The 22116-nt window shown below is 66.7% G+C and overlaps 8 protein-coding genes across 8 annotated transcripts; 4 read left to right on the top strand and 4 right to left on the bottom strand.

The window, feature by feature from the left end:
* Positions 1-548: 548 nt before the first annotated feature.
* FA09DRAFT_336039 (hypothetical protein) lies at positions 549-1331 on the bottom strand (the record flags this gene model as incomplete). The annotated part of the gene is made up of 3 exons (XM_025743828.1): positions 549-665; positions 1096-1257; positions 1308-1331. The coding sequence occupies 3 exons, from the start codon at positions 1329-1331 to the stop codon at positions 549-551; spliced, it is 303 nt and encodes a 100-aa protein (XP_025601710.1).
* A 2412-nt stretch (positions 1332-3743) lies between these two features.
* Positions 3744-4357, top strand: FA09DRAFT_324199 (hypothetical protein; the record flags this gene model as incomplete). The annotated part of the gene is made up of 2 exons (XM_025741122.1): positions 3744-4170; positions 4227-4357. The coding sequence occupies 2 exons, from the start codon at positions 3744-3746 to the stop codon at positions 4355-4357; spliced, it is 558 nt and encodes a 185-aa protein (XP_025601711.1).
* Positions 4358-7092: 2735 nt separating this feature from the next.
* On the top strand, positions 7093-9256 carry FA09DRAFT_327354 (putative ERG4-sterol C-24 reductase). The gene is made up of 9 exons (XM_025741375.1): positions 7093-7388; positions 7498-8139; positions 8194-8373; positions 8428-8692; positions 8746-8771; positions 8825-8884; positions 8941-8998; positions 9051-9104; positions 9163-9256. The coding sequence occupies exons 1-9, from the start codon at positions 7102-7104 to the stop codon at positions 9184-9186; spliced, it is 1596 nt and encodes a 531-aa protein (XP_025601712.1). The 5' UTR covers positions 7093-7101; the 3' UTR covers positions 9187-9256.
* A 294-nt stretch (positions 9257-9550) lies between these two features.
* Positions 9551-11148, top strand: FA09DRAFT_292472 (hypothetical protein; the record flags this gene model as incomplete). The annotated part of the gene is made up of 6 exons (XM_025740004.1): positions 9551-10028; positions 10079-10170; positions 10223-10343; positions 10401-10532; positions 10584-10843; positions 10903-11148. The coding sequence occupies 6 exons, from the start codon at positions 9551-9553 to the stop codon at positions 11146-11148; spliced, it is 1329 nt and encodes a 442-aa protein (XP_025601713.1).
* A 116-nt stretch (positions 11149-11264) lies between these two features.
* On the bottom strand, positions 11265-13032 carry FA09DRAFT_292452 (glycoside hydrolase; the record flags this gene model as incomplete). The annotated part of the gene is made up of 8 exons (XM_025740003.1): positions 11265-11368; positions 11421-11613; positions 11668-11715; positions 11765-11814; positions 11870-11968; positions 12025-12258; positions 12310-12878; positions 12929-13032. The coding sequence occupies 8 exons, from the start codon at positions 13030-13032 to the stop codon at positions 11265-11267; spliced, it is 1401 nt and encodes a 466-aa protein (XP_025601714.1).
* A 446-nt stretch (positions 13033-13478) lies between these two features.
* On the bottom strand, positions 13479-15679 carry FA09DRAFT_327360 (cyclopropane-fatty-acyl-phospholipid synthase). Its single transcript, XM_025741376.1, has 4 exons — positions 15358-15679; positions 14818-14964; positions 13765-14764; positions 13479-13707 (listed from the first exon to the last, which is right to left on the bottom strand). Exons 1-4 carry the CDS (start codon positions 15667-15669, stop codon positions 13649-13651), a joined length of 1518 nt encoding a protein of 505 aa, XP_025601715.1. The 5' UTR covers positions 15670-15679; the 3' UTR covers positions 13479-13648.
* Positions 15680-16256: 577 nt separating this feature from the next.
* FA09DRAFT_327362 (kinase-like protein) lies at positions 16257-19434 on the bottom strand. Its single transcript, XM_025741377.1, has 5 exons — positions 18867-19434; positions 18778-18817; positions 17355-18724; positions 16568-17302; positions 16257-16514 (listed from the first exon to the last, which is right to left on the bottom strand). The coding sequence occupies exons 1-5, from the start codon at positions 19188-19190 to the stop codon at positions 16446-16448; spliced, it is 2538 nt and encodes an 845-aa protein (XP_025601716.1). The 5' UTR covers positions 19191-19434; the 3' UTR covers positions 16257-16445.
* A 1283-nt stretch (positions 19435-20717) lies between these two features.
* FA09DRAFT_327365 (hypothetical protein) lies at positions 20718-22016 on the top strand. Its single transcript, XM_025741378.1, has 6 exons — positions 20718-21042; positions 21098-21131; positions 21187-21244; positions 21310-21439; positions 21669-21866; positions 21934-22016. Exons 1-6 carry the CDS (start codon positions 21026-21028, stop codon positions 21968-21970), a joined length of 474 nt encoding a protein of 157 aa, XP_025601717.1. The 5' UTR covers positions 20718-21025; the 3' UTR covers positions 21971-22016.
* The last annotated feature ends 100 nt before the right edge of the window (positions 22017-22116 follow it).

Below are 22116 nucleotides of genomic sequence, written 5' to 3' on the forward strand. Positions count from 1 at the left end.
TCCGGGGCCCGGGGAGCGGCGGGTAGACGGCGCTACTGGACGCAACAGTCTACAGCGACGTGCGATGCGCAGAGAAAGCTCACCGTGTGCGCCCACGTCACAGCAACTTCTCGCATGCGCGGCGCACACAGAGGGCAGTGCAGCGCACAGGCGCCTGCCCGATGGGCCGTGCGCTCCGCCTCCACAGCGCTGTGCCTGGCACATGCGTGACCGTCGGTGAACAGCGCACCGTCGTCTAGCGCCGCAGCGAAGGCAAGTCTCCGGCGGCGGCGCGCGGCGCACCGGTGGCACGCGACGGACGCGCGCGCGCGTGTGCCGTTGCCGGCCGTTGAGGATCAGCGCGCACCGCCGCGCACGCCCGTGCGAGATTGCTGCAGCGGTGTCCCTGCGTGCTGTCCATCGAGCCTGTACAGTGCCCGCCGGTGCGTCTGCTCCCGTCTACAGCGACTCACGAAGCGCAAGGCGAGGCTGCCGCGCGCGTGCGAAAGGGTCGCGCCGTTGAGCGTGGCGCACGCCGCTGAGCAGTCCGCGAGATGGAGTGATGCGTCTCATTGCGGCCAGTTTGGCGGCGGCACAACGAGGCGCTGCAGCGTCTTGGCCACATCGCCGCCGTCGGCCGCCAGTGCGCTCTCGGCCGCGGCGCGCGGGATCATCAGCTCGTCGACCTGCGGAGCGTGCGCGCGATCAGCACCAGCGCTACCGCCAACGGCCTGCACTCGATGCAGCGGAGACAAGGGCAGGGTCCGGATCCGAGCGCAAGCAGCAGTGTCGCACGGCACGCTGCGAGCCGCCGGTCCGTCGTTGGCAGCGCAAGGCTGCGGAGAGGGCGCCGGCGGCAGGCACAGCGCGCGTACTGGCAGCGAGCGCCGCACCGGCAGCGAGCACTGATCACCAGCACACGGCACAGCGACGGCGAGCAGAGCACCACTGGCCCGCAGTGGCTGCACTCTGCCGTCTGCACAGCAACAGCGGCGCCTGCTGCGTCGCGAGCGCCGGAGCATGTCTGCGCCGTGCGCGCCCTCCTTGCTCGCTCGCTGCCCGCGGCCCGCTGCACCCTGCACGCCGCACCCTGCACCCGCCGCACCGGACACTCACGAGAAAGTCGACGTCCTCCTTCTTGACCTTTGCCGCGCCGCCCGCCTTTGCCTGCGCCGGCAGCACGGCGGGCGCGTCGAAGCAGATGTCGCGCACGCTCGTCTCCATGCGGCCGCGCTCGAAGGACCAGCCGGCGTCGGCGTCGGCCCACTCCTGGATGACCTGCGCGACGGTGAGCGGCGCGATGAGCTGCCAGGTGTGAGAGTGCGCACCTCTGCGACGGGCTTCTTGCTCATGCTGCGGGAGTGGAGAGGCTGAGGTGGGAGTCGAGTGGGACGTGAAGCGTGGGGCTTCTTCGCCCAATGCGCGCGCGTTTCGGCACGGCCTCGCCGCGATCTCCTTCTCGCCGCCTTCGCGCTTCGGCGCGATTCGCCTCTCGTCTGGCGCAAAGGCGGCGCCTCGTGGCTTGGGTCGCTCGTCGTGGGGCGCCTCCACTTGCTCTCGTCCATCAGGTGGCAGCGCAAATGTGGCAGTGCTCAGCAACAGGAGCACCAAAGCACACTCCTAAGCTACAATCCTGTTGCCAGCAGCCAGGAGCGTGAGATTGTGCTGCACCAAAGAACAGGGCATCTCCCTTTCCCTGCCAAGGGTGCAGAGCTCTCAGCGCCTGGCATTGCAGCAGCGCGGGCGCAATCCAGGAGTTCCTCCCACCTCAATTCCCACTGCCCAGCAACCATCCTGCCCCTTGCTGTGCTCTTTGTCCTTGTCCTCTTTGGTGTCTATATGTATGGCATCTGGCAGGCCAAAGGCCCACCAGACCTTGTCAGCAAAGAGAGGGTGCAGGTGATTGCCAAGTTGGAGCTGTAGGCTGTGCAGGCTGACATTGGCCCTGGCTGTCAAGACCTGTTCAAGTGCCTTTGAATGCAATGACCAATGCATCTTTGAAGCACCACTCACACCCAGCTGAAGGCCGCAGCAAGGCTGCTTGCGCAGCTAGCACCACACAAAAATGGTGCAGGAATGCGCCAGTGATGCTTTGTTGAAGTGCTGCAGCAGCAGGGCAGTTCCCTCAAGGCATACATCCCATCAGGTGCTGCTTCCTGAGTGCTGCAACTCTTGCCCTCTCTCTCTTTCTCTCTCTCTCTCTCTCCCTCTCTCTCTCTCTCTTTCTCTCTCTCTCGGGCATCACCCTTTGTCTTGCTCCTGCCTCTCAGATCAATGAAAGAGAAAGTGAGTGTGACATTGCAGAGTGAGACAGCATTCTAGCAAGTATCAGTGGGAAACAGGCAAGGTGCAGTAGGTGTAGTTGCTGTCAGCAGACAGAGCACAGCTAGCCATCAGAGTGGGCAGAGACGCGTGACACTGCACCACTGCCACTGCAAGCTTGGACTGCAGCACACAGCAGGCAGCACATTGTCCTGGCAAAATGGCTACCAAGTCCAGCAATTCTTCTGCAAGCTCTTTGCACACTGCTCTGCCTCTGGTTGCAGACCTCAAGCAAATGTCTGCAGTAGCGTGCCGCTGTCCAGCAACTTGCAGCAGCCAGAGCACAAGCCTCACTGCTAAGCATGGATTTATAAGATCTTGCTTGCCTCTTTGGCCTTTGGCATGAGCCTGAGCCAAGTCCTCCAGCCTGCTCTTGAGACCCTTGTTGCCCTCAAGGCCAAGAAGCTCAAGGCTGTGGCTGCCACAGCAACATTCCCTGCCAAGCTCCCAGTGCAACCAGCAAGTCTTTTTGGCAGAAGGAGTGGCATACAGGGCTGCCAGATTGCCTGCATGCGCTGCAGGGGCTGTGCGCACACCAGCCGCCTTGGCGCCTGCCTTGTTGCAGGCCACATTTGCTGCAGAGAGGCCCATTGAGGCAATGCTGCAAGCAGAGATCTTTGGCGTGTAGCAGAGCACCTGCAAAGCCAGGAAGGCTGGCACTGCATCAACAAGCTCTGCAGCATATCACAGATGCTCAAGTGCCAAGTTAGCGCCAAGACCAGCATGCCAGAAGGGCCAGAACTGCAAGGTGTACCACAGCTCAATGCACAGCGCAATGTGCTGTACCTACCGCGTGGCCAACATGAAGCTGGCTGCAGACAGCATTGTTGGCGGCAAGACCCTTGGCCATGGTGCACATGGCAGTGGCATTAGCTGCCGCATTGGCACTGTCAAGCCAGGCTCTTGTGCCACCAGGGCTGTGCATGGCTGCAATTTGTGTAGAGCTGATACATGGCATTGTTGTCAGCTGCCACTGCAACCCAGCTGGGGGGCCTGCGCCAGTTGATGCACACCATGAATTGCCACATGCCTGTGGCTACGGCCAACATGTAGCTGTCTTGTTGCTGGCTGCTGCTGCCCCTGTTGTGATACCTTGTGGAGCTGCAAGGGCCAGAACCAAGCCTGCTCAACACAAGTGATTCAAGCGTATCCCTCCAGTGCAGTCTCTGCTCTTGCGCACATGTCCTAGTGCCCTGCTTGCTGTGAAACAATTTGCCTCCAGTCTCATAAGCGCTTTTGCCTGACTCTGGCCCTTCAATACCCTGATGATGACATCCCTTCTGCCTTTCCCTTGCTCCCTGACGCACTCCAGGCTTGCATTTGCTCTGTCTGCCAAGCATTCAAGCGCTGGGCCCAAGTGCAGCAACAAGAAACAAGGACGCACAGCAGGTGGAGAGATTGCCAGTCAGCCTGACAGATAGCCATTGCTTGCCCAAGACGCAATGGAGCAGGCAGAGTGGCCCATGGCGCTGAGGAGGCTGAGTCTTGCATACTGGAAGTCTGCCAAGTGGCAGGCTGTACTTGCCAACAAGGAGGCCAAGCACGTATTTGCAGAGCGCCAGCTTGGCAAAGATTTTGACGGCAACGTCCTCAGCAACAAGCCAGAACATGCAGTTGGCGCTGGCAACAACAAGCTGGAACAGGCAGTTGGCGCCAACAAGGGTGTCAAGCTCAGCAAGGCTGCAGTGCAGGCATTCTGCCACAGCCTGTCAAACTCCAGTCTTGTCAATGTCTTCTGCAGCGTTGACAAGACACTCCTCTTTGGCAGTGCTAGCGTTGGTCCCGGGGTGATTGACGCTGCGCTGCGGCCCCCGCGCAAGGCAACACCCCCCGCTTGGTGCTGCTCTGCAAGCGCCTTACAGAGGCATAGTGAGCCTGTTCAATACTCACAGAGCCCCTCAAGCGCACAGGACATTGTCAGGCAGCTGCAACACAGCACAGCCAAGAAGTTGGGCGCAGCAGATGCATCAGAGGCAGCAAGAGGCAGAAGCAGAGGGAAGCCATGTCCAAGCTTGTCAATCAGGAGCGCATCCAAGCACTCTCAAAGCTTGCCTGAGAGTCAATGTGCACGCACCATGTTCTTGACAACCTGCAGCTGGCCCTCAAGGCAGTAAAGAAGTACTTGACAGCTGAAGCAAGCTACCAGGCTGCTCTGAAGAAGGCAAGGACAGCAAAGGAAGCTGCAGCCAGCACGGCAAACCTTCCTACTGCTGTTGCTGCCAAGAAAGCTGCATCTGCAGCTGCTAGGGCAGCTCTGAGGGTTTGTCACCAAAGCCAGGCTGCCAAGGCATTGGCAGATGTCTCTAGTGGGGCAGGCTGAAGAAGCTTGACATGTTTGCACCTTCAAAGAGCAGCAAGAGATGGTGAAAGCAGCCCTGGCAGCCAAGCACTGCTGCCAGTGTTTGGAGGCTGATAATTGTTGTGCCAGGCAACAAGAGCGCAGTGGAGAGGGATTGGTGCATTGCAGTGGGCAGCCAGCCTTTGACGCTGGACTGTTAGGAGTAAGGCACACATCAGGGCAGGCAGTGACCAACTCTGCAGGACCCTTCTGCCCTTGCTTGGGCTGACCCCTGGCATCTACACATGACTAGCAAAGTCCATGCTGTTTGGAAAGCTGAGGCATGTGTCAAATTTGGCTGAGGCATGCAAGCTGATGAGCATGCAGGGGTTTGGACCCTCTTCTAAGCCAATGAGCAAGCCATAGCAAGGGGTGCAGCATCCTGCTGCGCCAGCAAGAAGGCAAGGAAGCTCCTGGCTCTTTTTGCAATGTTTGCTGGCAGCTGCCTGCACAGTGCAGCGCCGGCAGACTCATGCTGTAGGTCATAGGCTCTGCACTTGCCTCAGACAGGAGCATCACACTCCATCTGGCCTTCTAGAGTGTGCAACACACAGAGTGCCCTCCTCAGCAGCCCTGCGCTACATGGTCCACTCACTTGAACAGTGCTGTCCAGCCTGACACAGACATGACCCAACATCTGCAATGAGACTACCGGCGTGGAGGTAGAGGTTGACCTGTGCAACGCAAATGGAAGCGTCCTAGCTGTTGTCACAGAGCTCCTTCTGCGCCTTGGTGGCGGTGGTAGAGTATTTGGGCTTCTTGTGCGCACACCAGTAGATGAGAAGGCTGACAGCATTGGCAAAGGCAAGCCTTCAATCCTCATGTAGAGCCAGGAGGCAGAATGAGGCCTGGAACCACGCAATGTGGCTCTTGAGCTCCTCAAGCTTTGACTCAAACATTGTCTTGATGCCCAGCTCCTCCATGAGAGGCCTGTATGCGCCACTCAGCGCTGCCCAATACAGCAAGAGCAAGACCCCAGGGGCATGCAAGCTGCAGCAGCAGTGGCTGCCGCCAAGTGGTCCTCAAGAGGCGCTAGTGCAGGCTTGGCAGCAGCCGCTGCCAAGTGGTGGTCAAGAGGCGCTGGTACAGGCTTGGCAGCAGCCGCCTTCTTTATTTTCTCTGACTGCTTTGCTGCCGCGCCAGCCTTGCCCTTCTTATGCCTTCTTTGGGTGCATGTCCTCTGTGATGGCCTGCACATGCTTGACTGCCTCCTCCATGCTCATCTTGTTGCTCAGCGGCACAACAGGGAAGACAACAACAACGTTGTGCTTCTTGTTGTTGTGACCACCAGGCTTGCTGTTTGCGTTGAAGCAGGGAGACAGCGCCTCTGTTACCTTCTCTGCATTCCACTTGGCCGCCTTGCTCTTGCCCTGAGCAAATGGTGACAGTGTAGAGAGAGGGTTGTGTGACAGAGGCACAGCAGCGTGTGCAAGATGAGGTGCATGCCTGCTCAGGTTCTTGTGATGCCCTTTAGCCAAGCCTCTTGCGCAGATGCCTCATTTGAGCTTCTTGTTGAAGTTTGCTGCATACTGACCAGGTGGCAAGGTGCATCAGGAAAGTATCTTGAGCTCAGGCTGTGTAGCCTGAAGGGGGCAGACTTTGCCTGCTGCATTCAGCCAGTCTCTGTCTCCATTGCTGCATTGGCACTGATGGCAAAGACAGCCTTGGCAAACAACTGCGCCAGCACATTGTTGCTGGCCTGCTGTGGCCTGGGCCACCCTTGGGAGCCGCACAGAACGCCAGCAGCTGCAAGTCTGTGCAAGTTACAAGCCTGCTCACAAGGGTGTACACATCTTGGCTGCCTCAATGCATTGACCTCCCTGCCTTTGCCTTTCCTTTCCCCCTAGCTCTTTGGCCCTGCCTTCCCTGCTGCCTTGCCAGACACAGCCGGTCCTCTGTCTGTTGTGCTGCCGCCATTGCTCTTGTTCTCTGTCAACTGCGCACAAAACAGCATTGCATGCAAGCGCAGCAGCAGGCTGGCCAATGGGGTGTTGCACTTGTTGCAGCATGAGCATAGGTGTGGGCGTGGTAGCAGCAGGGACAAGCACCAACAGCGCTGCAATCCTGGCCAGCGTGCAATGAAAAATGATCTAAGGGGAGCAAGGAGGGAGGGGTGAGGGGTGGAGCCGCAGCGCCACATTGCGGCAGTGTAGCTTGGAGACAAGTTTCCCTGCTGCAGGCTGCCTGCGGCTAGTGAGTCTGTGGCAGGTGGTGCCTGTGGAATCCAGCATGACTAAGGCTCAGCCTTGAAGCTGACCAGCCGGCCTGGCGCTGCCGCTCGCTGTCGCTCCGAGCGAGGAGCATTCCCGCGGATCACGCGCCGGCTCGGTGCTGAATCTTCGCGCGGACGCGCGGCCGCAGACAGCCGGGCACGGGAGCAGTGTCGCGCGGCGCCGTGAGCATCTAGCCACGCTCCTCCTCGCGTCGCGCCATCTTCCTTCTCACCACCACCGCCCCTCACCATGCCGACCGCCGCCGAGCAGAACGCGGCCAGCACCGCGGCGCTGCGCTCGCGCACCGCGCAGCTCAAGGCGCAGCGCAAGGACAACGACGGCGCCGCCGCCGCCGCCGCGGGCAGCGCCGACAGCACCGACGCCCGCCCCATCCGCCACGGCTACTTCAACGTCGACATGCGCGACGAGCAGATCGTCGGCGGCGGCAAGGAGCGCGCCCTCATCCACTACGCGCCCGGCATCAACATCAGCGAGAAGGGCAAGGAGACGGACAAGAAGCTCGACCTGCACGACGAGTGAGTGGTGCGGCGGGCGTGGGCTGCCTGTAGCAGTGCGCTCGAGGGGCCGGACACGCACGGCGGCGGCCGCACCTCGCATCTCTCGCGCTCACACACACCGCCGCAGCTGGGAGTTTGGCGGGCCGTGGGGCGTCACCGCCATGATGACGCTCTTTCCCGTGCTCATGTACTACCTCTGGATCTGCCTCTGGTTCTACGACGGCTCGCTCGTCATCCCCAAGAGCGCCGACGACGCGTGGCCGTTCCTGCAGCGCATGGGCGCCCACGTCTACCACGACGCCTATCCGAGCCGCCGCGCCTTTGCCGGCTACGGCGGGCTCATGCTCTTCCAGTTCGCGCTGGCGTACGTCATGCCCGGCTACGAGCAGGAGGGCCTGCCCGTGCCGAGCCTCAACTACAAGACGCTCACGTACAAGTGCAATGCGCTCTCGTCGTTCTACGCCACGCTCGTGACGTGTGCGGCGCTGCACCTCTCGGGCGTGTACCGCCTGACGCAGATCATCGAGCACTTCGGCGAGTACATGACCGTGTCGATGATCGCCGGCTTTGCCGTGTCCTTCGCCACGTACTTCCACGCCGTCCTCACCAACTCGGCGCACCGCATGAGCGGCAACTTTGCCTACGACCTCTTCATGGGCGCCGCGCTGAACCCGCGCATCGGGCACGTCGACCTCAAGATGTGGGCCGAGGTGCGCATCCCCTGGGTGCTCCTCTTCCTCATCTCCGTCAGCGGCGCGTGCAAGCAGTAGTGAGTGGTGTGCCTGTGCCGCGGTGCGCCTGCTCGCTGACGCTCCCTGCGCAGCGAGGTGTACGGCTACGTGACGCCGAACATGGCCTTCATGGTGCTCGCCACCGGCCTCTACATCAACGCCTGCGCCAAGGGCGAGGAGTGCATCCCGCAGACGTGGGACATGTTCCACGAGAAGTGGGGCTTCATGGTCATCTTCTGGAACTTTGCCGGCGTGCCGTTTACCTACTGCTAGTGCGTGGTGCGCGAGGGTCACGGCAGGCGCAGCGGCTGACATCCCTGCCGCAGCTCGATCGTGTACATGGCCGCGCACCCGCCGCACTACTACAAGTTCTCGACGCCGACGTACGTCTTCCTCTACGCGCTGCTGCTCTTTGTGCACTGGGGCTTCGACAGCAGCATGGCGCAGAAGAGCCGCTTCCGCATGGGCCTGCAGGGCACGCTCAAGGTGCGCTGGACGTTCCCGCAGTGGCCGTGGAGCACGCTGCAGGATCCGCGCTACCTGCAGACGGAGCACGGCAACGCGCTCCTCATCGACGGCTGGTGGCAGTTTGTGAGTGCCGTGCAGGCGCTGCGCGGCGGCGGCACGGCTGACGCTCCACGCAGGCGCGCAAGATCAACTACACCTTCGAGTGCGTGCTGCGGCGCCTCCTGCGCCGCCCGCCTGCTGACGCGCCCTCCGCAGCTGGACGCAGTCGCTCACCTGGGGCCTCATTGCTGGCACCAACTCGGCGATCCCGTACTTGTGCGTGGCGCCGGCGGCGCAGCGCATGCACCGAGGCTGACTCCGTCGCCCCGCAGCTACCCGCTCTTCTTCCTTGCCGTGCTCACGCACCGCTGCGGCCGCGACTTTGAGCGCGTGAGTGGCTCTGTGTGCGTGACGAGCGCGGCCGGCTGACCCGCTGCCGCAGTGCGAGAAGAAGTACGGCAAGGACTGGGAGAAGTACTGCAGCATTGTGGCCTACGTGCGTGTGCTGTGTGTGCGCATGCTGCGTGCGCCCGTGCTGACGCTCTCCGGCCCAGCGCTTCATCCCCTACGTCTACTAGGCGCGCTGCCCTCACGGGCCAGCAGGAGCGTGGCCCTCGCCGCATCCACCGGCGCGTCTCATGCTGTTCGGCCCGCAAGTGCTGGGCGGAGAGGAGGAAATAGAGTGCCTATCCTGGCGATGCTGCATGTCTGCTGCGACGCTGGCCCACGTGCGCGTGACAGGCGGTGCGAGATCTGGCGTGATGCATCTGCGCGGCAGGATCGGCGCGCATGAGCTAAGCAAGGCACGGGCCCGATGCGCCGCCTCCACCGCGCGTTGTGAGATGCCGGCGGCGCGCCGACGAGGCGGAAGCAGACGCCGCCGCGGTGCATGTCGCCTTTCTTCGCTGCTTACGCCGCACTTCACCGCTTCCCTCCACCACCATGCCCTCCGTGCCCGTGTTCCCCGTGCTGCTCGCCGGCGCCGTTGCTGCGCTCTACGTGCTGGCGCCCGGCTACTTCACCTCGGCGCGCGTCGCCAGCACGGGCTACCCGCTCGACGCGCCGGGCCACGACTCGTGGGCCGCGCTGCGCCATGCGCCCTACCCACCATACCCCTTCGCCGGGCATGCGCTGCTCGAGCGGCTCGTCCCCGTCGCCTTCTACGAGGCGTCGCTGCGCCCGCTGCCGCCGCTGCTCTTCAGCGCCGTCTACTACATCGTCGCACACGCCGCGAATCACACGCTGGGCAGCGCGCCCAAGGATGCCACGCGCGGCACAGGGCCGACGGCGCAGCTGCTGCGCGCCGCCGTCGTGGCGCACAACCTGGCACTGGCGCTGTACAGCGCATTCACGTTCGCCGCCATGCTGCCGCCCGTCGTCGACCTCTTCGTGCAGGGCTGGCGCGGCAGCGGCGTCGAGGGTGAGCCGCGCGTGTCGTGTGCGAGAGGCCGAGCTGACCTGCGGCGCCAGGCATGAAGGTGGCGCTCTGCTCCATCCCCACCAACGACCCGTACCTCGGCCGCTGGGCGTACCTCTTCATGCTGTCCAAGTACTACGAGGTGGTGCGTGCTGCCGTGTCTCTCGCTCTGCGCCGTGCCGCTCACACCGCTCCAGGTCGACTCGCTCATCCTGCATCTCAAGGGCAAGCGCATCGGCCACCTGCAGAGCTACCACCACGCCGGCGCGCTCATCTGCATGTGGGTGGCGTACCGCTACCAGTCGCAGCCAGTGTGGGGTGCGTACGCGTGGGCTCGCTGGCGTGCATGCCGTGGACTCACACACGCCCTGCCAGTCTTCGTCACGTTCAACTCGGGCGTGCACACGGCCATGTATCTCTACTACGTCTGCGCCGCGCTGCACCTGCCCTTCCCGCGCGCCCTCAAGCGCAACCTCACCACGCTGCAGATCCTGCAGATCGCCAGCGGTGCGTCGAGCGCCTGCAACGCGTACCCTCTCGCGCTAACCATCTCTGCAGGCACGCTCCTGACGAACCTCTACCTGCTCATCTCCATCACGCCCGCTCACGTGCTCTCGACGCTCGCGACGGTGCACACGTCGCTGCCGCGCCTCTTTGCCTCGCACACCGACACGCTCTTCTTTGGCGGCGGCCCGCCGCGCAAGGCCATGGCGCTCGCCACGTACGCCGCCGACCGCGCGACGAGCAGCGTGCCGGCGTCGTGCCTGCAGACCAAGGGCGCCGAGGTCGCGCTGCACGTCAACACCGCCTACATGCTGGTATGTATGCTGCGGCCCTAGCGCTTCGGGCCATGAGCTTATGCATCCCCGCCTCGCAGCCGCTGCTGGCGCTGTTCGCCCACTTCTTCATTTCGTCCTACCTGCGCCCGAGCAAGACGGCTTCTGCGCACTCGCGCGCCAAGGGCGCCGTCGACGCACCGCCTGCGCCTGCGCCCTCTGCCGCAGCAAAGGCGACAGAGAGCACCGCCGAGCCGCGGCCAGCGGTGCCGGCGTACGTGGCGCCGCCGTCAGGACGCCCCGGCGAGCGGAGCCTCAAGGCCGTGCCGGCGAGCAATCGCCCATGAAAGCGACCCGTCGCAGAAGCGCCGACGGCGCCAAAAGGTCGTGGATAGAAAGCTGCTCTTAGGCTGCGCCTGCTGCTGCTCTGCAACACTGCCAAACCAATGCAAATTGCCTCGACCTACGTCGCCGCGCCCGGCGCCGTGTGTCGGGTCCTGCGCGCGTGCTCGCGCAGCAGCGCCAGCGTCGTGTGGTCCTTGTCGTAGATCGAGTACCAGCCCGGTGCTGCGCATGCCCGCCGTCAGTCAGTGAGCTGCCGCACCGCTGGCCCACTGACCTTCATGCATCGGATCGCCGGCCCACACGACGCCGTGCGTAGAGAAGCGCTGCGTCTCTGGCCGCCACACGCCGCCGTACGCCCACGGCATGACGCCCACCACGCCTGCGCCTCGTGCGTAGAGCGTGTGCGCCTTGTCCAGCACACGCGCAAAGAGGGCGTCGCGGTGCGTCGTGGGCGCCGACGACGCGTACTACCAGCGAGAAGTCAGGTGACAAAGGAGAAGCGAGACAAGGAGTCGACGCACGGGGTAGAGAGGCACTGCGTTGTGCCAGTTGTCGCGCGGCATGCCGAACTGCAGAGCGTGAGCAGTGCTGCCCTCAGAGCGAGAGAGAGGGGCGTACCTCTTCCAGCACCACAGGCTTGCCGACCTCCTGCGCCCAGCTGGACACATCTGCGATACGTGATGCTCAGCTCTATGAGACCACGCACGACGGGCTGCCACGCACTGCCGAGATAGTCCGTTGCGAACTGAATCGCGCCCTCGAGGTTCGCGTCGCTCGCGTTGCCCATTCTGTAGAAGCTCCAGTTCTGCGGCCAGGCGTGGGCTGAGTCTGCGTCAGCCGCGGCCGGAGCGCCGTACGAGGCCAGTGAGCGGGCTCACCGCATGCAAAGTCAACGTTCGCATCGCGGTGCAGCGCTTTGAAGTACCAGGCGCCCTGCTTGCCCTCGAAGCCACTCGTGACGAGCTGCCGCGGCGCATGACGCTTGAGCAGCGCCGTGGTGCGCGCATGCCAGTGCAGCATGGCGTCGCTTGCGTTCGGCTTCACCGCCATGTGCCAGGGATCAGTGTCGTCAGGCACCGAGGTGGCCTGCGGCTCATTGATCGGCTCCCAAGCTGGAGTCAGAGTCAGCGCCGCGGAGACAATACGCCAGCACTGGCGCGCACCGAGGATCGTCGGGTCGTCGACGTAGCGGACACCAGTGAGCGAGTTAGTGCGGCGCACGATACGCAGTACATGCTCTTCGAAGAGGCCCTGCGCCGGCGCGTCCTCGTAGAAGCCGTTGACGTAGCGCATGTATGCGCCGTAGCTCGCCGCCCCGTCCTTGGCACCCGTGTAGCTGCCCCAGCCTGCGAAGCCGTCGCTGCGCTGCGGCGGCGCCGAGATGTTCCACGCCGGCGGATACGGAATGGTGCTGCCGTGCGCCCAGGCGCGGTACTGCGCCAGGCCGCCGCTCCAGAACCACGTGTTGCCGAGCACGAGCGTGACCCGCATGCCGCGCTGGCGGGCGCCGACGAGGCAGCGGTCGAGGCCGTGCAGCAGGCGCTCGTCCCACTCGCCGGCAAGCGGCTGTAGCGCCGGGCGCATGCGGAATGGTGCTGAGTCGGAGCCCTCGCTGCCGGCCATGATGCGCAGGTGGTTGATGCCAGCGGCAGCCATCTGATCGAGCTCGGCCTCGAGGCGTGCGCGGTCACCGCCGGCGTCGGGCGCCGCAGCGAGGTTCATGCATGCCCAGCTGTGTCGAGCGGTCAGCAAAGAGTGACAGTGCGATGCAGGGAGACGCACTAGTTGAGGCCTGTGAGATAGACGGGCCCGTGCGCGTCGAAGAGATGCCTCTTTCCGGCACGCACAAAGGATGCCTCGTTGCTGAACGGGTGCTGCGCCGCCATGAGCAGCGGCACCAGGCAGCCAAGCAGCAGCAGCGCCACTACGAGACGGCGCATGTGGCCCATCTCGATGCAGACCCAGATTGTGCACGCAAAAGCGATGGCCACACAGGCCGCTGTTGAGGTGGTGGTGAGAAGCAAGCATCGCCGGCGGCGGCGAGCGGCACGAGCGCGCACGGCGCACGGGCGCCAAGCTGCGCGACCGGCGTGGGAACAGCCCTCGGTTCCACTGGCCAGCATGGCGCCAGGCAGAGACGAGAGCCGGTCCAGACCCAGCTCTGACTGGAGCTGCAGCTGGAACGAGCTCGGCGAGCACGAGAGAAAAGAGAGCAGGCGAGCTGCCAGTCACTGCTGCCGCTCAGCCAGACCGACCCGCCTCGCGTCATGTCACCTTCGCACCCCGGCGACGCAACCGGGCCCAGGCACTGCTGGGCGCCTCTCGCTGGAGGAGTCGGAGAAGATGCACGTCGAATTGCGTAACAGCGGGCGGGCGAGGGCGCAGAGGAGGGCAAGGCAGGCGCACGGATTGGGAGCAGGGCAAAGGAGCGTTGCCGTGAGCCGCGAGAGCGCAGCGGCAGGAGGAAGAGAGTAGGGTATCGACAGCAGACCCGCCCGGCGCTCAGCCGCAGCACGTCGGCAGGCTCGTGTTGCCCTCGCGCGTAAAGGAGAGGATGTGGTCTGCGCGGGTGGTGTGTGAGCACAAAGACAAAGGCAGCAGCCCGCCGCTCCACTCACCGCCAATGACGCGTTCTGTGAAGCCCACCTCGCAGTACACAAAGTAGTACGTCCACTTTTTCCGGAACACCTCGACCTCGCGCGCCTGCGCCTCGGCCGGCAGCTCGCGGATTGCCTTGTGGTCGCTGAGCAGCGCCGGCCGCACGTGCTCGTCGAACGCGGCGTCGAAGCGCTGCCGCCACTCGCGCAGCGTGCGCGCGTAGTGCGGCCCGATGGAGAGCGCGGCGTCGAGCTGCAGCGTGCCCTTGCTGCCGCGCGTCGCAGCGTCGATGAGCGCCGTCACCGACGGCAGCACGCCGCCGGGGAAGATCCACTTCTTGATAAAGTCGACGCCCGCCGCGTACGCCTCGAAGCGCGACTCGGGCATCGTGATGCACTGGAAGCACGCGGCGCCGCCCTGCGCCTTGAGCACGCGCGACACGTTCTCAAAGTACGTCGGCAGGAACTCGATGCCGACGGCCTCGAGCATCTCGATGCTCACGACGCGGTCGAAGCTGTCGTTCCACGACGCCGGCATGTCTCGGTAGTCGAGCAGGTGCACCTTGATGCTGCCGCTCATGCCCGCCTTGGCGATGCGCGCCTCGGCCAGCGCCTTTTGCTCGACGCTCAGCGTCAGGCTCTCGACGGTGCAGCCGGTGCGCCGCACGGCCTCCATGGCAAAGCTGCCCCAGCCCGTGCCGATCTCGAGCACATGGTGGCCCTTGCGGATGTCGGCGCGCTCGATGTGCAGGCGCAGCTTCGTCAGCTGTGCCGCCTCGAGCTCGTCCTTGGCCGCCTTGCCGTCGTCGCTGCGCGCCTCGGCGTCGGGCGGCGTCGGCCCGCCGGGCCCGTCGTCGGCAAACTCGCCGCTGCCCTGCGGCTTGCGCGGCGCGCCGTTGGTGAGCTGCGCGAGCTTGGCGCTGGCGTGGCGCGCGGCGCCGACGTCGGCGTCGAGCGTCGGGTACACGCCGCACGAGTACGTCATGTCGGCGCTGAGGAAGGCCTCGTACATCTGGTTCGACTGCGCACAGGGTGTCAGCGGCCGGCACACGTCGTGCACAGGACCCCACGCACAATGTCGTAGTGTGCGCCGATGTTGCTCAGGCTGCCGGCGCGCGTGTTGGCGTAGCGGCGGTTGAGCTGCGCCTGCAGCCAGGCACTGGCATTGGCCAGCAGGCCGACCTCGAGGTTGCCGAGCGCCTCGCGGTTGTGGATGAACAGCTGGAGAAGGTGTCAGTGGATGCGCGACGAGGCTGGCGGGCGAGGAGAAGCGCTGCTCGGCGGAGCAGCACCGCGCAGGTCTCTGCCCGAGCAGCTCGTCTGGCAAAGCGCGTCTGCCGTGGCAGCGCATGGCCGGCCGCAGCGTTGGCACGCACCGAGCCATGGCTGCAAGACGCAGCGCGCTGCTTGCGGCTGCTCTGATCTCCGGCACATCTGGCGGCCCGGCGGCCGGCGCCTTCGCCCGGCGTGCGCCGAGCTCACAGCAGCACAGCTGCAAGCGAGCACTGCTCCGCTGTTGTCCTGCCTCTTCCTGCAGCACTGCGCCCTGCCCTGCCTCCACTGCGCCGCACTGTCCCGCCCGCCGCCGCACCGCACTCGCCCGCCGGCACTCACGCGGAAGACCTCGCCGAGCTCGTCGCACTCGACGTCGCCCGTCATGTACGCCTCGGCAAAGCCCAGGTCGGCGCCGAGCAGCATGCGTGTCCAGAAGCGCGCGTGGCGCACGCGCAGCACGGCGTGCGCATCGCCCTCCTGCGGCGCGTCGGCGCCCAGCCGCACGTCGGGCTGGCCGTGCTCGGTGATCGACAGCGAGCCGCGCGTGAGGCGTGCAAAGTAGGCGAGCAGCACGCGGCGCGCGAGGCCGTGCAGCGGCGGTGCGGCGACGCTGAGCAGCGGCGCGAGGGCGCGCGAGGCAGCGGCGGACATGGCGGTGATGGTGGTGGTGAGCTGAGAGGCAGCGGTGCCGTGCGGCGGCTGCCATGCGTGGTGGAGCGGCGTCCGCCCGCCCGCATCTTCCAGGCAGCGGCGGCCCATCAGCTGATCGCCCGGCGCATGTGGCGCGTGCGTCAGCGGTGCGGCAGGGTGCAGGCAGCGAGCAGCGCAGCGCGGCCGGCGTGCGCTGCCCAGGCCAGTGCGGGTCCGCGGACGGCGGAGCGCGCTGACCTTAGCGTGCATGAGCGCACACGCACGGCCCGCCGGCCGCGAGGAGAAGGCGGCGCCGCGGCGAGAAGGACGCTCTATGCTTATTGCTCGGCGAGGCGCGAATGCACAGAACAGAGTGCTGCCTCGGCGAAGCATCGCCTAAGCTGAAACAAATGGCGCCCCTGAGGGCAGGTGGAAGGTGCGGCGCGCGGCGTCGATCCTGCTCGGGCCCCGGCAGCGCTACGGCCGAGAGCGCGGCGCGACCCTCACGGCGCAAGCAAGATGCAGCCGCGCTCGTTGCTCGCGCATCGGCGGCGGCGCCGGAGACGCACGTGGCAGCGTAGGGCTGTTCCCACGGCAGCGACAGCGCAGTGGGTGGAGCTTCTCGTCTATTGCGTTGCTTCTCGCGGCATGGGTGAGGCGTGCGTTACAGGATGGCCCAGAGGGGATGCACAGCGGCAAGAGCCGGGCGCACAGCAGCGATGCAGAGGATGGGGACGGAATGGAGGAGAGAGACGGAGAGCATGCGGGGCACGGCAGAGGCGCGGCGGGCGCGAGCATCACAGCGTGATGCCCAGCTCGGCAATCGCCGCCCGGAACATCTCGACGCGGCCGAGGGCGTAGCGCAGCTGCGGCGTGGGTCAGCACGCGGGCAGACATACAGCGACGGCGCGCCACTCACGTTGTCGAAGCTCTCGGCACTGCCCGGCGCGCTCGCCTTGACCTCCTCCTCGTCGGCCTCGGCCTCGCCCGCCCAGCGGCGCCGCACGCGCTCCTTTTCGCGCGCCAGGAGCAGCTCGAGGCGCTCGCGCGCAAATGTGATGCCCCACAGCGCCCACACGGCGTGGCTGGCGGGGCGCCACACGCGCACCTCGCGCTCCAGGCGCTCCACCTCGCGCTCCAGCGACGCGTCGAGGCGCGCCAGCGACGACGCCGCCGCCGAGAGCGGCGCCGGCGTGCCGTTGAGCGACAGCGCCGGCGACGACGCGGCCGACGAGTCGGCGGGCCCGACGCGCGGGCTCAGGCTCGCGGCGCGGCTGCTGGCCGGCGTTGTCGCTGTGCTGCGCGAGGCCGTGCTGCCGTCCTGCAGCGGCACGAGCGGCGGCGGCAGCGCCGCAATCGGCGGCGGCACCTCGGCGCCCGAGGCGGGCGTGCTGGCCGGTGTGCTGGCCGGCGTGGGCGAGCGGCGCGAGCCGTCGACGAGGCTTGTGCTGCCCGCGGCGACGGCGTGCGTCATGAGCGGCGCCTTGCCGCGCATGCGCATCAGGCGGCCCTGTTCGGCGTACGCGCGCAGCCAGCGCCGCCGCTCGTCGGCGCTCGGGTACGGCCCGTTGATCGTCATGTTCCACGAGTCCGTCGGGTGGTCGTAGTCGGCGCCCCACTCGATGAACATGTTGGCAATGTCGTAGGCACGCGGCTGGAAGGCGTGTGTCAGTGGCCGGCAACACGCAGCGCTCCACTCTACTCACGCCGTGGTTCAGGTACTCCATGTCGATGACCACAAGCCGCTCGTGCGGTGCCATGCGTGCCTTACGTCCCTTGCTCCTTGAGCGGCCCTTGTCGGCACCCAGCGCCGGCGAGGGCGCACCCTGGGCGCCGCTCATGCTGCCGCCCGTGTTCGTGCGCGGCATGCCCGAGGCGACAGGCCGCTCGGGGTCCATGCTTTTGCGGATGAGCAGGTTGCCGTACTGCGTGTCGCCGTGCGTGAGGACGCGCTTCGACTGGCCCTCGGCGCGCTCCCAGGCGCGCACGTGCTGCTTGAACGCGTCCATCTCGAGCACGAGGCGGCCAAAGTCGATGGCCGAGATGGCGAGCAGCATGTTCTGCAGCGTCGCCGTCGAGCCAATCGCCGCGGCCGTAGGACAGGCCAGCTGCGCGTTGGGCGTGCCCGTGTGCCCGCTGTCGGAGCTGTGCGCGCTGCCGTTCTCCGACTCGCGCATCGTCGTGTCGCCGCTGGCGCCGCCGCTGCCGCCCTCGCCGCCCGGCAGCGAGGCTGAGAGCCGGAAGGGCACGTCGGCAAGCACGCGCGCGCACGCCTCGCGTCCCTCGGGCGACGTCGCAAAGTCGTCCACCAGCGCCAGCACCTTGGCCGCCTCGCGCGACCAGCGCTTCGTGCGCCGCCACACGCCCGGGTATGGCACGTAGCTCGTACTGCCACTGTTGCGGTGCCGCGGCGTCGGCGGCTGCATGCGGCTCAGCACGCCGCTGCTGCCGCGCCGCGCCGCGCTGACCGAGTCGATGTACGAGTCGGCGCCGCGCAGCATCGGCGAGCGCGTCGTGTCGCTGCTGAAGCTTGCCGTGCTGGAGTATGACGTGGCGAGCGAGTCGAACGACGTGACGCTGTTGTTGCGGTTCTTTGGCGATGCGCCGCGGATCTCGAGTGCCTGTGCGCGCGCGCCGGCGGCGGCCGCAGCGGCGATGGAGGTGGCCTCGGTGGGCGCAGGCGGCGTCATGGGTGCCGGGCTGTCGCGCATGCCGCCTGCCATGGCGGCGCTCGAGGTCGACGAGGCGCTCGGCGGCTCGCCAAAGTAGCCGCTGCCGCCTGCGTTCTGCGTCGGCACGGGCTGCGGCCGCCGCGGCCTGTGTGCGCGCGCAAAGAGGTGCCGCTCGATGCCGCGCCCGAAGCCCTTGTCGCTCGGCGCGCGCAGGTCGCCCTGCTCCAGCACGGTGCGGATCGGCTCGAGCGGCACCTCGTGCAGCTCGCGCATGCGCCGCGCCGCCCACTGCGCGCGGCCCTCGACGCCACGCACGAGCAGCGAGCCGTCTGCGACGATGGTTTCGCTGCGCGTGCCAAGGTCGCGCATGCCGTCCTTGCCGATAGGCACGCAGTCAAAGTACTCTGCGGGCGCGCGCGTCAGCTGGTGCGGGCTTGATCGCACCTCGCGCACTCACCCTCGACGCGTCCGTTGGCAAAGGTGCCGAGAATGTGCGGCTGCGCGGGGTGTCAGGCTAGCCACAAGCAGCACACGCACGGCACTTACGCCGATCTCGTACAGGCTGGACAGCGTGTGCAGGATGAGCAGCTCGGCGCGGCGGCTCAGCAGCACCTCGGTTGCCGTGCCGTACACGCGCAACAGCACCGTCGGCGGGCCGACGAGCGCCTCGGCGCCGGCCGCGACGCCGTCGAGCGAGTACGAGGCAAAGATGACGACGTTCGAAAAGGCGCCCGAGACGCGCTTCAGCGTCACGCGCTCCGGCTGCAGCGGCAGCAGCGGCGCGGGCACGTCGGCGTCGGCCCAGCCGGCGAGCTTGAGCTCGTGCGCGAACATGTCGAGCACGCGCGCGCGGAACGTGGGCGTCTCCATTTGCCTGCATGGTCGAGCGTGAGCCAGAAGGCGACAGGAGTGGTGCGGGTAAGATGAACGTGCGACTCGCTGCAGCGTCACATCGCATGTGCTCCAGACTCGCTGCACGCTGCAGCGCGGAAGCCGCTCGTCCTCTGACCCACGCTCTCCGCAAGCTGCTGGCACGCTCCGCATCGCCCACTCACCGCGCGTCGAGCCGCCAGCCGCGCGCAGCCGGCACGCCGGCGGCGTGCATGTCCTCCTCGTCCTCGTCCTGCAGGTCGAAGCCCTCGCCCTCGCCCTCCTCCTCTTCCTCCTCCTCGTCGCCCTCGCCGGGCTCGGTGCCGTGGCGGTGGCGCGCGACGAGGCGGCGCGGGTCGAGGGCGCGGCGCAGCGCGGCCAGACGCGAGTGCGACGCCGGCGCCACGGGCGTCGCGACGCCGCTGCCGGCGCCGTCGCGCAGCTCGGCGATGCGCTGCACGTCCGGCACATCGTCGTCGAGCGGGTCAGGTGCGCCGCTGGCGGCGCTGCCGGCGCTGCTGCGGCGGCGGTGCGGGTAGGCCCAGTCGTCGAGCGAGAGGGCGGCGAGCTCGTCGTCGCCGCTGGCGGAGCTGCCGTAGGAGTAGGCACTGAGCGCCGGCGACGGGCTCGGCGACGCGGCCAGCGTGGCCAGCGCGTCTAGGTCGGCATGCTGTGCGGCGGTGCTGCTGTGTGCCTGCTGCTGCGGCGACTGCGGCTGCGCGAGTGCGCCGTGCTGCGGCTGCGGCGGCTGTGTGCTGCTTGCGGAGCTGCCTGCTGCTGCTGCGTGCGAGCCCGATGCGCGCGGCGGCTGCGCCATGAGCCACGGCAGAGCGTGGGCGGGGGCGAGGACAGCGAGGAGCGTGGGCACGGAGAGTGCGCGGCGTGGCTTGGCGGTGGTGGGAGAGCTGAGCGCAGCGAGTAGCAGTGGGCCCTGTGGTGACCCCGGGCGCATGAACGAGGACGGGCCAGCAGCGCGCGTCACGGCGCAGCGCAGCGCCCCGAGAAGCGTTGGGGCCGCTCGAGCTCGCGCGGCGGCAGCGTGAGTCGCAGCAGCGCACGCTCCCTCGCCGCGCCAGGCACGCCGCGCTGCTGGCAGGCGCGGTCCCGTGCGGGAGGCGCCGACTACAACGACGCGCTGTGGTGCGCATACAGCGGCGCACTGTAGTCACCCGCGCGCGCCGTCGTCGCCGCCCAAGCGCGCGCCTGCTTCCTGCCTCTCCACCTCACCGCCGTCCGCCATGCGTCCCAGCCGCACCCTCCTCTCCTCGCTCCCGGCAGCAGCCAGCGGCGCCGCGCCCGCCGCCGCCACGTCGGCCGCGCGCGCCGCCCTCGCACGCCGCGGCGCCGCCAGCGAGCTCGGCCGCGAGCCCGCCAGCCCGCACGCCTACACGTACCGCGAGGGCGCCACGCCCTTCTGGCGCAAGTGAGTCGCCGCGCCAGAGTCAGGCAGTGCGGCGGCAGGAGACGGCGCATGCAGCGCGGTACACTGCTCCGAGAGCGACGCTAGAGGTGGCCGCGCGCAGAGAGAGCGAGGGAAAGGCAGCGCGTGCTCGGACAGGAAGATCGCACCTGCATCGCAAGCAGAGCAGCGGCAGCGCGGCGGCGGAGGCTGCACCAGCGTATGCTTAAGTCGGCAAACGTCATGGTAGCACGCGGAATGTCAGCACTGGCCCTCGCCGCCTCCGCCGCTGCTCGCGAGCTGCAGAATGCCGTCCGGGCCGTCGCGATCTAACGCTGCGATCGGGTTGGCGCTCTTCCGGAGAATCTAGGCCTCAGACAATGCGCTCCTTCTGCGCTGGCGCACGCACTAACTATCTTCTCGCAGGTTCCGCGAGATGTTCTCCGTCAACCCGTGCGTGCCGCCTGCTGCCGCCTCGCGCGCTGTGCCCTGCTGACCTTCTGAGCAGCGACATCTCCTCCGGCCTGCCGCTCCCGACCGAGGTGCGCCGCGCCGGCTGCCGATAGCTGTCGTACTGCGTGCTCACTCCCTGCGCAGAACCGCATGCCCACGCCCGGCTCGCGCCCCGAGCGCCAGGCCACGATGCCGACGCGCGGTGCGTGCGGCTGCTGCCTGGCCGCTGCTGCGTGCCATCGCTGACGCGCGGTGCCTCTCGCACAGCCTCGGACATTGCCGGCCTCGGCTACTACGAGCGCGACTTCCGCCGCGCCTACCCGCAGCTGCACATGGTCACGCAGCAGGACCTCACCACGCTCCTCCTCGCCGACACCAACGAGGACGGCACGAAGAGGTGCGTATCGCGGCGGGGCAAGGGCCGTAGAATTTGAGAAGGAGTGGCATGGCACGCATGGCAGTGATGGCGGCGGCGGCGGCGGCGGCGGCGCGTGATCTAGGCGAACGCAGAGCCTGCTCCGGAGCTCGAAGAGGTCGAGCATCCCGTGTCGGTGCACGGGTCGGGCAAGCGCGTCCGGCGCACCAGCAACGCTCTTGGCGACCATCGCTCACATTCGCCCTCGCAGCTTGCCGGCCAGCGGCACCTCGACGGCGCTGACGCGCCCGTCGGACCTCTCGTCTGCCAGCGCCTTCACCGACGTGCTGGCGCAGGCCCATGCGCCCAGCGCCGAGGGCGCATATGCGCCCAGCCGTCTGCCGCCGACGCCGCCGTTCACGCGGCCCACGGCTATCCTGAAGAAGAACCCGGGCGATGTGCCGCATGAGTGAGTTGTGCCGCACGAGAGACGCAGCGAGAAAGCACGACGGCGGCGAGCTGATCCGACCACATAGCCCGCACGCATACTACCCGGCGGAGAACTACCACTAGCCGCGACGCCGCGCTGCCTATGAGCAAGCTTGGCGCAAATGCACACATGAAACAGCAGCGAGCCGAGAGGCCATGGGAAAGAGGCTGAGTTCGTGTGTGGGGTAGTACGGTTACGCGCTGGGATAGACATAGGTATACAAGGACCG

This window comes from Tilletiopsis washingtonensis (assembly GCF_003144115.1).
Source record: "Tilletiopsis washingtonensis strain MCA 4186 unplaced genomic scaffold FA09scaffold_1, whole genome shotgun sequence".
Lineage (NCBI taxonomy): Eukaryota > Fungi > Basidiomycota > Exobasidiomycetes > Entylomatales > Tilletiopsis > Tilletiopsis washingtonensis.

Excerpts from the sequence above, each read along its gene's own strand:
- FA09DRAFT_327354 (XM_025741375.1), top strand. The coding sequence starts at position 7,102 with ATGCCGACCGCCGCCGAGCAGAACGCGGCCAGCACCGCGGCGCTGCGC. Across the intron at positions 8,772-8,824 it reads AAGATCAACTACACCTTCGA|CTGGACGCAGTCGCTCACCT; the intron begins GTGCGTGCTGCG and ends CGCCCTCCGCAG. Across the intron at positions 9,105-9,162 it reads ACTGCAGCATTGTGGCCTAC|CGCTTCATCCCCTACGTCTA; the intron begins GTGCGTGTGCTG and ends TCTCCGGCCCAG.
- FA09DRAFT_327362 (XM_025741377.1), bottom strand. The coding sequence starts at position 19,190 with ATGGAGACGCCCACGTTCCGCGCGCGCGTGCTCGACATGTTCGCGCAC. Across the intron at positions 18,725-18,777 it reads TGCCAACGGACGCGTCGAGG|AGTACTTTGACTGCGTGCCT; the intron begins GTGAGTGCGCGA and ends GCGCGCCCGCAG. Across the intron at positions 17,303-17,354 it reads TGGAGTACCTGAACCACGGC|CCGCGTGCCTACGACATTGC; the intron begins GTGAGTAGAGTG and ends CACGCCTTCCAG.
- FA09DRAFT_327365 (XM_025741378.1), top strand. Across the intron at positions 21,245-21,309 it reads GGCCACGATGCCGACGCGCG|CCTCGGACATTGCCGGCCTC; the intron begins GTGCGTGCGGCT and ends CCTCTCGCACAG. Across the intron at positions 21,867-21,933 it reads CCGGGCGATGTGCCGCATGA|CCCGCACGCATACTACCCGG; the intron begins GTGAGTTGTGCC and ends CCGACCACATAG.
- FA09DRAFT_327360 (XM_025741376.1), bottom strand. The coding sequence starts at position 15,669 with ATGTCCGCCGCTGCCTCGCGCGCCCTCGCGCCGCTGCTCAGCGTCGCC. Across the intron at positions 14,765-14,817 it reads TCGGCGCACACTACGACATT|TCGAACCAGATGTACGAGGC; the intron begins GTGCGTGGGGTC and ends CCCTGTGCGCAG. Across the intron at positions 13,708-13,764 it reads CACAGAACGCGTCATTGGCG|ACCACATCCTCTCCTTTACG; the intron begins GTGAGTGGAGCG and ends CCACCCGCGCAG.